Source organism: Vicugna pacos, chromosome 6 (assembly GCF_048564905.1).
Source record: "Vicugna pacos chromosome 6, VicPac4, whole genome shotgun sequence".
NCBI lineage: Eukaryota > Metazoa > Chordata > Mammalia > Artiodactyla > Camelidae > Vicugna > Vicugna pacos.
In genome coordinates, this window is record NC_132992.1 from 23,591,724 (window position 1) to 23,609,016 (window position 17,293).

At 42.7% G+C, this 17,293-nt stretch overlaps 1 protein-coding gene across 3 annotated transcripts in view; it reads right to left on the reverse strand.

The window, feature by feature from the left end:
* KNSTRN (kinetochore localized astrin (SPAG5) binding protein) overlaps positions 1-16,980 on the reverse strand; it is a 24,891-nt gene extending 7,911 nt beyond the window's left edge. Inside the window, exons 1-9 of one of the 3 annotated variants that reach the window (XM_072962674.1) lie at positions 16,674-16,980; positions 16,387-16,481; positions 12,793-12,922; positions 11,949-11,996; positions 10,994-11,099; positions 10,703-10,796; positions 9,432-9,487; positions 8,603-8,677; positions 2,105-2,265 (exon numbers count right to left, since the gene is read on the reverse strand). In XM_072962674.1, coding sequence (XP_072818775.1) covers positions 2,224-2,265; positions 8,603-8,677; positions 9,432-9,487; positions 10,703-10,796; positions 10,994-11,099; positions 11,949-11,996; positions 12,793-12,922; positions 16,387-16,481; positions 16,674-16,882 — 855 coding nt within the window. In that variant the 5' untranslated portion in view covers positions 16,883-16,980 and the 3' untranslated portion in view covers positions 2,105-2,223. Of the gene's footprint in view, positions 1-2,104; positions 2,266-7,026; positions 7,722-8,602; positions 8,678-9,431; positions 9,488-10,702; positions 10,797-10,993; positions 11,100-11,948; positions 11,997-12,792; positions 12,923-16,386; positions 16,482-16,673 lie in introns of those variants that run through there. The other 2 variants (XM_006201642.4, XM_072962675.1) reach the window with 2 other exon arrangements.
* Positions 16,981-17,293: the final 313 nt, after the last annotated feature.

A 17,293-nucleotide genomic window follows, 5' to 3' on the forward strand; every position in this document is an offset into this window, starting at 1 on the left:
GGCTGCAGAGGAGGGAGGCTTGGGTGGCCCACCCAACCTCCTTGTGGTGCTGTGTGCAGGGATCATGCTTGGTGCCCTGCCCTTGCCCCCAGGGCCCTCCTCTTGACCCTCTGTTGTTTCCTTGTATCCTGTTGTTCAAGCTGCAGGCCTCAGCCTGCAGCAGGACATCCCAGGCCTCAGACTGCTTAAAAGGCTAAAAGCATTTATCAACCTGACTTTAAACTGTACAAGCTTTTTGCTAGAGCTCTTTTCCATGGAGCACCTTCCTATGCATCCTTTGTTCTAGGTACAAGGATCTTAAGAGAGTCCCAAAGCCAGAGGTGAACTTCATACCCAGTAGACAGAAGGGGACCTCTGCATCTGCAAAAACAAGAACAACTTGCAACAATTTGTTGCCCTATATGCAATCTCTATGGAAACTAGCTCTACCCCTTGAACTCTTGAACTTTTACCATAAAATCCCTGCCTTCTCTCCCCAGCAGGCTCACAGTCTTAGAGGCATTAGCTCACTGTGACCTCCTTTGCCTGGCAAAGAAATAAAGCTGCCTTTTCTACTCCAACCAAAAGTCTGTCCTCGAGTCTCAATTCAACCAGCAGGGTACGGAGACCGTGTTTTGGCAACACCTTGTCAACGAGGGTCTTAGATGCTTCCTTTTCTATAGTTATCTCAATTTCCCCTAAGGTATTAGTGAGGAGGAGAGAGAATGTCCTCTCATAATTCTCAGAGGACCCCTAGTCCCTGTTGACCTTGCCTTGTCCTAAATTTCGTTTAAACTCATGGCAGTCTCTCTTAAAATGCCCAGGTTTTCTGCAATAAAAGCAGGTACGGTTGTTTCAAGACTTACTAAGACTTGGGCCAGGTGGTCTTGGTGGGCCACTGAGCTGTTGTAGCTGCACATTTATAATCTTGGCGGCCCTTTCTTTTTCTCTTTTCTGTAAGGTTTAGGAAAGCTTGTCAGTAATAGTGGCAAGTGTACTAATGTGCATAGTGGCCCAGTCAGGTTCGTGTCTTTTAACCAGTTGTGCCAATTCTTCATCAATTCCTTCTAGGAAAATAGAATTTAATATTGAATCACATTGATAGTTTAGGAAACTCTCCAGATCCATGCCAGAGTGGTGTTTGAATACCTTTCCAAACCTTTCAAAATCATCAAAAATAGTCTCTCCTGGCCTTTGTTTGCAATGACAGATTTTTGCCCAATTTATTTTCTTTGGGAAGAAACCTCATTTTGAGGCTTCCAGGTACCAATCAAAATGTGTCTCCCATTCTAACTGTTAGATCTTATAGCTGGCTTTTTCTAATGTAGTGTATAAATAAACCAACTAAGGTAAATTGAAAGTGCCCTTTTCTGGCCATTTCAGGGACAAACTGTCTTTGGTCAGACCTTCCTATCAGTTTCTTAGGAAACTTTACATTTATACATAAATCCAGCTGGGGTTCCTATGGGTGACTGTCCATCTGGGAGCTGCTTGGCCCTTGAGACACCATTTCTCATTATTAATTTGGTAGTCTGATTAAGGTATGAAATATGATCTCAGTTTTCTGAGGACAGTGTGGTTGATTGCACGTGTGCTGCTTCTGAGTCTAGCTCCCCAAAGAGTTACCATTGAGTCAGTCTGACTCTGTTATGTGTCTTAGTTTCTCCCTGCAACAGTCTAAAACCACCATAGGTTGCACCCCCTGAGGCGAGCAGTATTTACTTAATGGTCATACTGGGGTTCCCCTGTAGGACTGCTACACATCATGAGGATTGGTCCTTAGACACTTCTGCTAGGTCCTCAGTTGCCTGAGGATGCCTTGTGGCCAGAAGGAGCAAAATGTCCCTTTATTCACTGGAGCTGAATAACCAGTTTCTCATTTCACTAACAGAAATTTTGTTCAGACCATATATCCGTTTACCCTTTTTTTCCCCTTAAGTTAAGCCAAGTTTAACAAAACCCAGCCATCTATGTTTTCCCTGGACTTCCTGTCCAGATCCCCCTAGAACCCTGCCCAGGAAATGCACCAGTGCCCCTTAAGACCCCAAGTCTTAAGTAAAAACCAGCTCAAATAAAATTTTCAGGATTATCTAAACAGTAAGATCCAGATATCAGGAGAACTCACCGGAACACCTGAAGGATTCTGAGAAGCCAATGAGGCTCAAAGAGCCTTCTGCTGGTATTGAGTGCTGGTTGAGGCATCTTCCAGGTGTCCTCTGGCGGGTGTCTCTGATATCCTGTTGACTATGCCAAGCATATGTCGATGAAAATTAAACAGTAGTCAATCTATGAAAGAAATGGAAAATTTTATTCAAGCCGAATTTGTGGATTATAGCCCAGGAACAGCCCCTCAGAAAGCTCTAAGAACTGTACCACCTGTTAGAAGTCAAAACACAGTTATAAGTTTTTTGAGACAGAGAGCTGTACATTAGATGACATGTTACTGACAGTATACACATCCCAGACCTGCGAGTACAAAGTGATAGGTCATCATGGCCCCTTACAAGATCAAGAAGGATTGTTATCTTTAAGGAGTTATCTTGTTGATGCTGGGAGAATGTTGCTCTTTATGGTTGAGCAGATATTTCTACCAATGGAGGAGGTTTGGTAGATGCATAATGCAGACACACCATGCCCAGTGGGGAGACAGGAGACCAAAGGGAAGAAAAGAACTTTTTATGTTTAAATTTTTCTTGTTTTGCCTTTATAAAATGTGAATTTTATTTCACACAACTTCATCAAAAACTGTAGAATGATGAGGCAATAATGAGACAAGAAGACTATAGGTGAAAGAAGAAATCACAATGGAAATTAGAACATATTTTGAAGAGAAGGGCAAATAATGAAAATAGGACATAGCAAAACTTGTGGAATGCAGCTACGTGACCCTTAGAGGGAAATTTATAGTTGTCAATGCGTGTACTAGGAAAGAGAATTTGAAATGAAATGAAATGATCTACTCTTCTATTTTAAGAAATTAGAAAAAGAACAGTGAATTAAAACCCCAAGTATAGATGGAAATGAAAAATAATAGAAATTATGAAATGGGGGCAGATGTATAACAGGGAAAATCAACATAAAACTGATAAACCACTAACAAGACTGATCAAGAAAAGAGAAACTGCAAATTACTGGCATCAAGAGTGAAAAAGAGAGCAACTTTCAGATCCTATAGATTAAAGATAGTAAGAGGATATTTTGAGCAACTCATGCTAATCCACTTGACAATGATGAGACGGACAATTTATATGAAGTTCAAGAAAAGACAGTACTCTGGTGGTAGTTTCATCTGTGTCTACATCTATCAAAATTCATCCAATTGTACATCTGAAATACGTGGGGTTTACTGCACAGGAATCATACCATAATAAAGGCGTCTAAAAAGTGAAAAAAAAAAAAAGATAAAATACCCATAGATGGTGATTTTCTGTTAGAATGATGCCCATCCCTGGAGGGAAGGGCAGTAATTTATTGACCTGTACACTTAAGGTTAGTACACTTCGTTATGCCCCAAGACATTTTACTTTAAAATTCTAATAAAATATACATAAATTTTGCCATTTTAACCATATTTAAGTTACAATGCAGTGGCATTAAGTGCATTCACAATGTTGTGAACCATCACTACTATTTCCAGAACCTTTTCATCACACCAAACGGAAACTCTGTACATGTTAAATAATAACTCCCCCTTCCTTCCTCCTCGTCTGTGGTAATTTTCACTTTTTCTGAATCTGCCTACTCTAGGTACCTTATATTCATTGTTTTTCTTTTTAAGCCAGATTGGTAGGGGAAGAGGACAGTGAGGAAAAAAAAGGCTTCTTGAGAATTTTGACTGTATACAGAAGGTGAATGGTAGCTAGAGGGGAGGAAAGTGTGTGCTTTGTTTTTTAAGGTGGTTGTAATTTGAGAGTTCCCAAAGAGGGAAGTTGAGTATGGGAAGCTTGCCACTGCAAGCAACAGTAAAAACAGGGCACTAAGGACATAGGCAGAGGCAGAGGACAGGAAGAGACAGAAGAGAACAAGCCCTACAGCACAAACGGCACGATTAAGACGATCATTTACCAAGAGACATTTTGAATTTTGAGTAACTGGGCCAGTCACTGGGTTGGTTGCCAGGCATAATCCTCTCTTACAGTAACCCAGCAAAGCAGGCATTTTACAGGTAAGAAATTAGACTGAGAGAAGTAGTTCGCCAAAGACCAGTTTTTAGTGGGTAGGCTGGGATTCGGCTGCAAGCTGAAGTTTTAACAGCCTAATTTTATAACCAATTCTTATTGTCACCCTTGCTCAAAACCTCTACATTTGTAGATTCCTCTCCTTCACACCCTTATGCCATCAATGAGTATATGTAGTTTTCTTGTGTTTCAAATCTTTATACTTGTGTCATCATGCTCCTAAACACATTTGATTCCTGTGTTTTCCTGTCTTTGACTCCATTCTCTTAATCCTGCCATCCATTTTTCACACAATGCTAGATTCATTTTTCTAAAACATTCATTATGGTGATTGCCTGCTCAAAATGTGTGATTCCTTACTTCCTAGATTCATGGTTCCCAGATTGTGAGCCAAGGTACCCCTGGGCAGCAAGCTCACAGGGGTGCCAAGGGATATTCCAGAATTTTAGGGGGAATCACAGTGACACTGACATGTTAGGCTACATGTGAACTACTAGCTCGGAGTAGGTCAGTTTCAATTAGATCACACTGTGTTCCTTTCAGTGTCAGAGAAGGAACACGGTAGTGTCCAAATTGTTTCCAAGGTTTGAAAAGTTAAGCAATGCCCAACATCCCATTAGTAAGTAACTGTAGTTATTTAAAATTAAAATAAAAATATTTTTAGATTTATGTTATTTTTTGTTTTCAAATACCTACTAAGTTATTAGGATATAATTACTTATTTGGATCTAACTACTTAAAAATAGAAATTTTTGGCATTTCTTTTGGTATGTCATAACTTACTGAGACACTGGGAATATTGTGAACTGAGTTTGGAAATCTTTGGCCTAAGATGAAAAAAATCTACACCTCCTAGCCTGCTATTCAAGTTTCTTCAAAACTTTTAGTAGCACCATGTACTTTCCACCTCCACTGTTCCTTCACTCCAGTCTTTCACCAATACTTGTTTGTTTGACCTTTGGCAAATCAGCTTAGTTTCTCTGAGCCTATTTAACCAGCTATAAAAAGGTGTAATAGTGCTTACCTTGTATGACTAATGGGGATTCCATCAGTGTATGTAAGGAGGGATACACCTGCAGCATATTGCAAGTGCTCGGTTAAATCTCAGCTTGAACCCTCTGAACATGTCCAGTCAGTGTTCTTACTCAGTTCCCTAAGACTCACCTGGATGTCCCTTCAATTTTTTTTTTCCAGTCTTTCATAATTTTATTTTCTCCTTGGAAATTCCAATGATCCACTCCTTGGGTTTGACTGATTTGCTGGAGTGGCTCACAGACTCAGAGAAACATTTTATTTACTAGATTACTGGTTTATTATAAAAGGATGTAACTCAAGAACAACCGGATGGAAGCGCTGCACGGGGCAAGGTGTAGGGGAAGGGCATGAAGCTTCCATGTCCTGAGTGTGCTATTCTCCCCAAATCTCCACGTGTTCACCAACCTGGAAGGTCCTTAACCTTCTAGCTAGCCTCTCCAAATACTACTCTTCCTTCAGTCCTCAGTCTATGTCCTCCATCAAGCCTTTCCCAAGCAAACTAGCCCATAGTTAACTATTATAGTACACAGCTATATTGCACAACCCACTGCTTAAAAGACGATTGCATTTGTTATTGAAATTGTATAGTTTAACACCTGTGTGTTGTTTTACCAGATAGACTGTAAGTATCTTTGAGGCTAAGAATGTCATGCTGAAGTTCCCTACAGCATCTAGCAAAATGGAGGGTGCAGATCACACTGAATTCACGTAATATATGAATTTATTCAGAATCCAGATCAGAGTAAGCACCCAGAACACTTCCATGTCTACAAAAGGCAGATGGAGAAGTCAGAGGGAACAAGAGAAATGGCAAAAGTGCTCAAATGGTGGTGCAAAACTGATGAGAAGGCCCCTTGGGAGGCAGGACTTCGAGTGAACAGGGGTCGCTACACAAGGAAAGAAGAGTCATGGTAAGAACTGAGATAGTTCCATTCCTAGGGGTTAACTAGGGAGAGATGACAAGGAAGCGAAGATCTTAACAGCTGAGCTTCCCACCCTCTCCTTCCAAGAAGGAAGTAAAACATTTTGGGGGGGGGCCAGAAATGCTGATTACAAATTCACTTGGGTAAACAATCTTTTAAGTTAGAAACATCCTGAAAATGGACAGAAGAAAATATTAGGCCTTCTCACTGGTGAGAATTACTTAACTGGGTTTCCCTCTCAAAATATTTGGGACATAACCAACTGTGCGAATGTTTGCATAAGAAGGCAAAGAATTTTAGCCCTGTAAGGTAGGGTGGGGCATTTCTTTGGCTTCACTGGGTGGCTCGGGACAGCCTCAACAATGCTGAGGAGTAGGGGAGGTTGGTGAAGAAATTGGCAGAGGTACAGGAAAAAAGGGAAATGGCCAAAGCCACGTCTGCCTAATTTGACTAAGAAATGGAACATGGCTGTACCTTTGGTAAAGCAGAGGGAGGCCTGCCATGGACTTCAGTTGACTAAGGATTCATGGTGCCTGGTCCAGGATTGGCTGTGGAAAGCAAATGGCAGACATATAACCAAGCTTAGGAATACATGTAGCTAGTGACACAAACCTGGTACACAGAGTCTGGCACCCACAGCTACAAACAGGGAACACCCACAGAAGACTAGCTAATGCCCCTGGAAGACGGTGAGGGGCGGGGACTTGCCACAGAGCTTAATGAGTTGTAGAGAAATATTCTGGGTTAAATCAGGAGCCTTGACTTGTTAACTAGATTAGTTCACTAGTATTCAGTGGACATATTTAAGTTAAAAGGCTTTTTTCATTTGTCAGTGTTGCAGTCTGAATAGTTACAGAAATATTTATTTTAAAAGTAGTAGTTTACAAAAAAAAACCCAAAAACAGAAGAGATTTAGATTAAAAGCTCCAAGTGTATTATTTCATAGGTGTTACTGCTATCTATACCTTCACCCCATTTACTAAGCCATTTCAAGTAACTTCAAGTTCATAAATTTACAGTGAGGTTACAGAGCCCAACCAGGATGAGACAGAATGCACTCCAAGTTAGGAGAGCGATGTCTCCTGTGGGGCGCCTGTGCTCCACTGTTTCTTCCCGCACATTTCAATGCGACCTTTTGGATCCTCTGGCTGTGGCTGGTTTAGTCTCCTGATTCTAATGCTGTGCCGCTTTGTTGCCTGGGAGGTTGATCCAAGCTTCCAGGTCCCCTCTCTTGTAGGCCTCAATTATGTACTGTGAGGTTCAGGAGAGCTGACCAATCTGAAGGTTGGGAACGCTTGCTTAAAGGAGAAACCGGCATTCCAGCAGAGACTGTCCTTAATCCTACTGCAGAAACTGTTTTCATTCTGAGGGTGGTTAAGTCCTAGAAGATCATGGCCAAGAAGCACATGTCCTAAAAGCAGCTTCCTCTGAGAGTCTGTCCCCAAGAGGGAGCCGTCTGGCCACCTGCTTTTTATCACATTTCTAATAGCTGCTCCATTTCATCAAGGGCTGTTGTAAAATTGTTTACTTGACTGTTATATAATGTCTGTTGTTCTAGGAACTGGGCCCTCTCTTCTTCTTTCATCTTCAACTTTACCTTTAGGGCCTGCATGGAAAGACATTAAAAAGACAAAAAACAAACCACCACCGACTTTGACTCACAGGAAAGACAACACCATGACTAGAACACTATGCTTCTATTCCACTGAGGAAGACCACTGGAACACTGACAGACACCGTTATTTTCTATCTTAGATTTGCTTATCTGTTCCAGTTTCAGGAACTGTCCCTCTCTGCTACAGAATCTGTTATCTAAACTGGAGCAATGAAGTCCTCTAGGATTCAGTGTAGTATCCCATGGTTCATCCAAGCAATCCAGAGCAGTCCAGACCCAAGAATCTAGGTTTCCTATTACAGGTCTCCTTGAGATATCAAATTTCTACAGCATGGATTTCAGACCTTAACCTGGAGCAACCTAGCGTGTTGCACAATGCCTCATGCCCTTGTAGGTATGAATGTTTCTAAGAGTCTTCAGGATAGAAAAAGAAAATTAGTTGAAAAAAATAGTGAAATCAGAGTCTTGGAATTTAGTTAATAGTAATGCATCAAAATTGGTTTCTTAGGTTTGACAAATAAGCCATGATAATATAAGATGTTAATATTAGGGGAGTTGAATTTTCTGTATTATGCAATCTTTTTGCAACTTTTCTATAATCTAAAATGATTATAAAATAGTTTATTAAAAATGAGTAGGCAGGGGGGAGGGTATAGCTCAGTGGTAAAGTACATGCTTAGCAAGTACAAGGTTCTGGGTTTAATCCCCAGTACCTCCGTTAAAAAATAAATAAAAACATAATTATCTCCCCTGAAAAAGAAAAAAACAGTTTTTTAAATGAGTAGGCAGATAAGTAAGAAAAAGTCCTTCATAGATCCACCTACTGTGGTAGGAAGTGGTAATTTGTCCTCTGGGTGATGTCTGCCTCTCACCTGTAACTCCTCCATCTGCTTCTTGGCTGTTTCATTAAAAAGCTTCAGCTCATCTTGCAAAGTTTCTAACAGCAACTAAGAGGAAAGTACAATGTGGTAACAAATTTTTATTGAAATGTGAAAACTTTCTTCATATAAACTAATCTCTTCATATGAGTTGAATCAGATGATTGCTAACATCCCTTTTATTCATTTACTGAATGTCCACCCATGCACTGGGCTGTCTAGTGGGCACCCTGGAGGAACTCAGTCCGCCGGACAGAGAAGCCCACCACCACATGCTCTGTGTTGCACAGGCAATATGAACAAAATGCAAGAGCCACTGAAGGGGTGACTAATGGCCTTGGGGAGCTGAGGAAGGCTTTCATACTTAGCATTCTTCCATTCTAAGACTACAACTGATCTTCCTGGGGACGGGATCATAGAAGCTCAAAAGACTTTAATCCTAAACAATTACCTTCTACTTCAGGGAAGGAACCAAAGAGAAGACACATTTAATACAGGCTGGACCTTGGTAAGACACAGTTCTCAGCAAAGGAATAAGAGGGGAAATATGGTAAAGTGTAGAATAGAGAAACCAGAAAGCTGTCTATACAGGTCCATCCTACTATGTGTTTTAAAGTAATACATTTTCAACTTAGACTCACTCATATTTGTAAGCACAAAATCGCCTTCCAAGTAAAATATGCCATTTACACATCCACCACTTTCTTCCACTATCCTGGATGAGCAAAGGCTGCTTCCTGGGCTTTGCCGAGCAAATGGCAGAGACCCACTCAGATCTGCAGGGCCTCATGGCCACTGGGCCCACTCATACTTGTGTCCTCACCATAGAGTCCATGTGATCCGTGGTGGAGATCTGCTGTGATGCGAGGGTCTCACTGCCTGAAACAAGTACATACAACAAAGAGCCTCGTTTAGGGAACTGCAGCTTAAACAAAAGAAAATAAAATCCCCTCCATAGGAGTACTCATGAGGGAAAATTCTCTTAGCGTCTGGTCCCTGACTCTCTCCTGAGTTTTCACCTTGGCAGAGTCATCCACACCTCCCCTTCCTCTCTAGGTTTGGATATGCCAAAAATTCATTCTGCTTTCTCCTCATCTGTACAGGAAATTTGTCCAAAAGAAATGTATAGGTTGGATTTTTTTTGGTTTTGTTTACAACATACAAAACTATTTTTAAAAGCTTTTCAGGCCTTTAAAAAATTTATTTTTGGTAAAAAGAGTGCATACACATAGTTAAGTTAAAATCATACAAAGATGTATATGGTGACTATAAAGAATATATCCTAAAATGCACAGGTTACTATGGTAAAAAAGTCAGCATTCCTATACTATATATAGCACAGGGAACTATATTCAATATCTTGTAGTAACATATGGTGAAAAAGAATATGAAAATGAATTTATGTATGTACATGTATGACTGAAACATTATGCTGTACACCAGAAATTGACACAACATTGTAAACTGACTATAATTCAATAAAGATATATTATATATAGACACACACACACACAGACACACACACACACACATTAAAAAAGTCAGCATTCCTTAATTCAAATAAGTCTGGGCCCCTTCCTGAGCATTCTCAGGCTCCTCAAGTCAGGTGAGGCTCTCCTTCGGTCTTTGGATAATTCCTTCTTCTGCTCTCCTCTTTGCTACCAACTCTGCTGTCTGGGGACAGGCTCAAACAAGAAATCATATTTTAATCCCTGTGATTCCACTGATCAGCCAGCTTTAGGGACCCTTTCGACACTTTCATCCCTCTCTCTCTCTCCACCTGAGTAAGTTACCTGTATGCTATATCCCTCGAAAGAAATAAAATATCTCTGATCTATTTGCAAGATCATACCTGTTGGCACCAAACAAATGGCATAAAGTGTTCAGGTAAGAACCATCTGAAATTCTGTTGGTCAAAGTCAGCATCACTAGAGAACAAAGAGGAGCCCCCCCAAATCTTTAGGGCTTTGCTAGGTAACCCCTGCACTGAATGGGTCAGCAGATGCCATGCTGGACTCCTGACACAGTCCAGAATCACCCAGGAAAGGACACCGAAACTGACTGCTTTGAAGGCAGCTGTGTGCTGTCTCTTACCTGGGTTGAGGCCCTTGCTCTCCAAGATTGCCAAACAGTTGCTCTGGAACTTCTCTAGCAGCTCCACTTTTTGAGTCAGGTCCTTCAGCTCTCCCTGTTGGGGTGCCAGGCAGACAGGTAAGGCCTGTTCCATTCCTCGGGTGTGCTCTTTCCTGCCCTCGCTCTTGGGCAGCCACAGCACACCCTGGTGTCTTCCCTTTCTGTCCTCGACAAGCCTGCTCCTGCCCAACCGGCCATCCCTCAGGCTTCCGCCCAGTGTAGCTGATGGCAGAGGTCTGGTGGGTCTCTCACCTGAGTTTCAGTCAACTTCTGGTGCAACTGCTTGTTGACGGCCTCTAAGAGCTGGTTCTTATCCTTGAGCTCTTCCTCTGATTTCTGTTTACTCAGGGGTTTGTAGCTGTAATGATAATTGTACTTATGTGAAGAGGTGGAGGGGTTAAGAGTACGGGCTATGGAGTCACCCAGACACAAGCTGGTTTGAATTCTGGCGTCACCACATGGTGGTATATGACCTTCAGGAAGTTGTATAAGCTTCTCTGAGGCTGTTTCCTCATTTCTAGAATTAATTTGATTATTATTGTGAAGGGTTAAGAGAGAATACATATACAATTCTTACACAGCTACTGACACACAGTAAACATTTCATAAATATTACCCATTATTATCATCAGTATTAAATCTTTTCAAAGTTCTCAAAGTCCTTCTTGATAGTATTTTGTCTTCAGAATGTTTAAGACATGCCCTAATAATAGATCTGGAATTAAAACCTATTTCTACAAACTTTTCAGCTTATATTATTTCTGCTTTCAGGACTGCAAAATGTCCAAGCGAGCCTCAAACAGAGAAAGATGGATCCTTTTCCAGGATTTCACCACCACTGCCACCAGCAGCAGCAGCAGCAGCACAACCCTCATCTCGAAATCACTAACCACACGCATGCAGCCTCTCCTATCCTGAGGGCTTCACACTCCTGCTGAGGGGCCATAGCTAGGTTTGAGCAGTGGTCCTGACATGGAGCCCAGGAAGCTCTTGTCTGGTACCTAAGATGGGAGCATTACTGCTTCTTGCCCTGACAGTGGTTCTCAAATCTGGCTGTGCCTCACCCCTGAAAATTCCATTCAGATTTCTGGGGTGGCACCAGACTCTAATACATTAAACAAGTCCCATGTGTGATTCTGATGTGCAACCAGGACTGAGGTCCACTACCCTACAATGGTGACCAAGTTTCGTTTACCCTGATGCTCACCTCTTTCTGATGTTCCTCCTGGTGACAGGCTCTGCAGCTTTCACCTGCCTAGAGAACAAAGAAATCAGATGTTAACTAGGCTTACTGCAGTGATCATTTTGCAATATATACAAATATCAAGTCATTATGTTGTATACCTGAAACTAATAAAACGTTGTATGTCAACTATACCTCAATTAAAACAAGAAATCAATCAGAAAATCATGGTACTGTTATGTATGTTGTGAACAAGGCACAACAAAGAGCCTAAGGCAAGAACGAGAGATTACATCCAATGCAAACAGCACAAGCTTGAGAAGTTCTGAGGGCCCCAGCACTTTTGTTTCAGCTCAGACTATTGAAAAGGGCTCATGAATAGAGGATGGGCGCCCCTCCTGACCACCTCAACAACCTGACAAGACTGCTTCTGCTCCAAATGGTGTGGCTACCTCATGTCCACCTCACTGACGTGGGAACTGAGCACTGGGTAAAGGGACACATATACACCCTACACCAGGCTGGACTGTGCTCAGATTAGCAACCGAGGTTAACAACTAGCCCACATCCGCCATGATGACCACTTAGAGCTGGTGTTTGACCTCAGGGCTGCTGTTTGTACACTTAGAGCAAGTGCTGAGAGAGGAAAGAATACCTCTTCTCATAACCCTGGCTGTGCCTCTTCAGAACTGATCAGCGCAGAGGGTCCTGAACAAACAGCTCAGCAATGCTGCACAGTGCTGGGCCCACTGACTATAGGCCAATCCCTCAGGTACCTTGTGCTCACAAAAGCCCTCTTTCCTAATTCATGGTTCTGAGCAATTTCTAGCAAGATGATCTAATTGGATACCAATGCTCTGACTCTCACCCATTCTCTCGTCTAGGTTTGATGATTTTTGTAACATCATTCTCTGAACCTCCTGAATGAAGTCTGGAAACATCAACTTCTTTGGACTTAACAGGTAATAGGCTCTTAGAAGTCGCTCGAGTTTGTGCATCTGAAAAGGAAAACAAGAGCGTGAAACCTCAAGCATCATGACCCAACAGCCACGACTGTAATTCAGAAGAATAAGACTTCTAGACTAATTGGGGACACAAACCAAAACTCTTTAAATATGACAGTGCAGTGTGTTTGAGGGCCGAAAGCTTGCCGATACATCTAACTGAATGGCCAGAAGGCATAGATTTGAAAGTGGAGATTCATAGAAGCAGAGTCTGAGAGGCAGCATGGCAGTCGGCAAGGTAAAACACAGCTGAAGTCGTCATCAAACACCAGCTGAATGGAACGTATCTTTTTACCCTCCTGAGCACTCTGCCCGCCCTCCTGAGGCTACACTCAAGCTGCTTCGAGTTTCAGCTGTTGCTTAGTTGTTGTGACCTGACTGTCTCCCTAACTACTACTTTAAAAGACGTGTTTATGTCCCCAGAACCTACGAAAGCAGTGTCTGGCACACTAACAAGTTCAAAACCTGCTCATTGAATAAAGGGAACACGTCACAGTGTCAGGGGTTGTTTCACAGGCCATCCCTAAGCTAGCTCCTCTGTGCGCCTTCCCCTCTTCTGTGCTGACTGCCTTTACCACCAGCCCTTTCCATTTGTTTATCCATCGTTAACTTTAGAGGTTTCCTGTTTGGCATTCTGTTCTGATCTTGCTAGGCTATTGCCAGGTAGCCAGAGAAATGGCCCTGATGTGACACTCTTCTTCCCCAGAGGCGAGCGTTTGCCTCCAAGCCTTTATGCCAGCCCTCCACCTCACAAGCGTCCTACCACTTACATTCCATCGCAAATTCAAGTAATTTGTTCTAGAGTTAGATACACCTCCCCGCCAAACACACACAGAGGTTCTTTTAGCTTATGCTAACTTCCACTTTGTTCATCATAAAATGCCTCCTTTAAGCCTGACTTAAATTAAGAGCCATAACAATTAAATCAAGTTGAGGAAATGAGGTACAAAGCACTGGATTACAGAGATCAGGAAATTTTGCATTTGTGTTTGGTAAAGATTTATTCTGCCATCATCAAAAAGTCTACAAATAATAAATGCTGGAGAGGATGTGAAGCAAAAGGAATCCTCCTACACTGTTGGTGGGAATGTAAATTGGTGCAGCCACTATGGAGAACAGAATGGAGATTCCTTAAAAAACTAAAAAAAGAGTTACCAAATGATATAGCAATCCCAGGCATATATCCAGAAAAGACAAAAACCCTTAATTCAAAAAGATACATGCACTCCAACGTTCACAGCTCTATTTATAATAGCCAAGACATGGAAGTAACCTAAATGTCCATCAAACTGGATAAAAAAAGCTGTGGTATGCACGCATGCGCGCACACACACACACACACCGGAAACTACTAAGCCATAAAAGAGAATGAAATAGTGCCATTTGCACCAACATGGATGGACCTAGAGATTATCATACTAAGTGAAGTAAGTCAGAGAAAGACAAATGTCATGATATCACTTATATGTGGACTCTTAAAAAAATGATACAAATGGACTTTTTAACAAAACAGAAATAGACTCACAGCCATAAAAACAAACTTATGGTTACCAAAAGGGAAGAGGGGGGCAGGAATAAATTAAGAATTTTGGATTAACAGATACACACTACTATATATAATATAGATAAACAACAAGAACCTACTGTATAGCACAGGGAACTATGTTCAATATCTTGTAATAACCTATAATGGAAAAGAATCTGAAAAAGAATATATATATATGTATAACTGAATCACTTTGCTGTACACCTGAAACATTGTAAGTCAATAATACTTCAATAAAATAAGAAATATTAAAAAAAGATTTATTTTGATGATTCTAGTTGCACAACAGTTTGGAATAAACCTGCTTTCTTAGGCTAAGAAATTATTTCATTTATAGGTACACTCAATGGACATTTACACACTATTTTCCATACTCTTACCCACAAAGCAAGTATTAAAAACATTTTTTCTGAGGTCTCTGTCAGAAGTAAAAGGTAACCTTGGGTGAATGAATTTACCTTCTCCTTTCTCAAGTATTAATAACTTATACAGTAAGAAATCTATCTCATGTAAAAAGATGTCAATAGCAAATTGATCAAAATTAACACTCTTCATTGACTGGAATTGGTTCCAATAACCCATATTTGTTAAAACTTAAGGACTGAATCATAGGAAAAATTTAGCAGGATTTAACGAAGACTGCTTAAAATGAGAGACTCTAAGGAGGAAACTGGATGGCTAGTGTTAAGGAGGGAAAGACTTAAGCTTCATTGTATATCATGCCCTAACTTTGAATTTTTTTTACATGTGCATATGTTATCTATTCAAAAAACTAAACAACAACCAACCCATGCCCAAAATCAAAATTAAAAAAACCTGAGAGGCAGCTGAAAAACGTTACACTATTGAGGTTACACATGATCATAAAGCCAGGACAGGGAGAGCAAGCAAAGAGATGGCCAACTTCCAACTTGGCTGGGGAGAGCCAGTCACTCCCCACTGAACAAGGGGCACTGCTCTCCAGGGGAAAGGCAGTGGAAGACCCGGCTCCAGTTCCTCCAGCAACTCCTAGGCTTTGCTGATGCCAGGACTGCCACTCATGTGTTCTGAAGCAACGTAAGACAAATAGAATCCTTTAAGCCTTTAGAGAAAAGCCTATATACTTCATAAATCAGTCCTGCTACTGCTCAGCAATCAACTGCATGGAGTCACCCAGGAAGGAATCTTAAACAGCTGCTTCAAAATCTCCCACAACAGGTTCTGATGTTTGAAGCCTATTTATGCTATCATCTCTAGGTTAGGCAGCTCCACAACTGAGCCTCTATGAGATGACCTTCAACCACAAGCCAAGTAACGCCAAGCAAGATGGCAAAGCAATCAAACATTGCTTTTAATCATGTCTCTTCTCCTAAGGTTCTCCAATACTAGCTAGGCCTGACCCCTCTCTCACTTCAACTCAATAAATGCTTATTGAGAATGTACTATAAAAGAGACACTGTGCAGTTACAAATGTGAAGCAGACACGGAGTGAGCCCTAGTGCTTCTCCCTAACTATCCTGCTTTTCAAATGACTCTTCTCTCCTCCCTGACAGCAAACCCAGTTCCCCTAGATAGCCCAAGTCTGGAAATAAAACAGGTGAATGTTTAGAAAGGGATATTTAGCTTAATGGGAATATTGTATAACAATCAGCAACTTAAACCTAATTGGTGAATGCACCGGCACCGTTAGGTTTGGGGGAGTAGGGGGTGCAGGGCTGGTCTAAAATCCTACCGTATGGCCTGTCCCCTAACTCCCATCGTAAGCCTAGACAGCTCGGTTCTAGGGGGAGTTGGAAGGTTGTCAGAGCCGACGGAATGCCCTCCCCTCTCCGCGCCTCCCATTCCCAGCCACCAGTTTGATTCCCCATACTCCCCGCCTGACCACCCCGGCCTGTCCCTAGTGCCCTCGGGCGGGGGCGGGGTGGATACCCACCTGGCGGCAGGCCGCTGCTCAGCACAGAGGGGGGTTGCAGGGTGTACACGGTCTTAACTACGCTGGTCATCGTAACGAGGCGGCACGGTCGGGCTCTGGAAGGTACAAGATGAACGTTACCCAGGACTGGGCCAGGGGGCCCGAGCAGGCAAAGGGCCCCAGGAGAGCGCGACGCGACCTGCCCCGGCTCGGGAGAGGCCTTGAGGGAGAGAAAATCCTCCCTTCCCAGCCCACCCCATCGGCCTCCCACATCCAGCACAGTCCCCACGCCCCCGGGAGAACCGAACCCAGGCGCCTGCCGCTGCGGCCCCCAGGCCTCGTCGCTCTGGTTCAAAAAATGCTCGGCAGCAACTGCCGTACCGCCGACTGCGTCTGCCGCCAGGGTTTCAAATGGAAACTTCCGGTGGCCGGGCGGGAGCGGGTGCGGCGCGCTCTCTGTAGGCGGGCATGTTGTACGGAAGTCACTGCCTTGGGCGACGCCTTTGGGGGCTGCCATGCTGTACGGAAGGTCCGAGGCGAGGAGCCAGTTTAAGCTTCCTGGCAATCCGTGTGGGCGCCCCCAGGTCTGGGCGGGGGAGAGGAGTGGTGCACTTTGCCAGCCTCAATGGAGCTATGAGCCACTGGCGTCATATTCCGCCCTTGGGACGCAAACGCCGTCACTTTTAGAGTCCATGTCACAATCCTTCTCTATCTGGTCTGTGATTGTGAGGGATATTGCATGATGCCCGATTGCCAGGAGCACAGGGATGGATGGGCGGAAAACTACACGTTACAGGGTGGAGAGTGGCAGCTTAAGTTTGGAGAGTGCCTGTGAGCTGAAATACCTGAAATCCAGAACTTAAGCTGAGATTCAAAGCTACTCCTAGCGAACAGGGCAGAGTTCTCCACCACTTAAAATGCACTAATT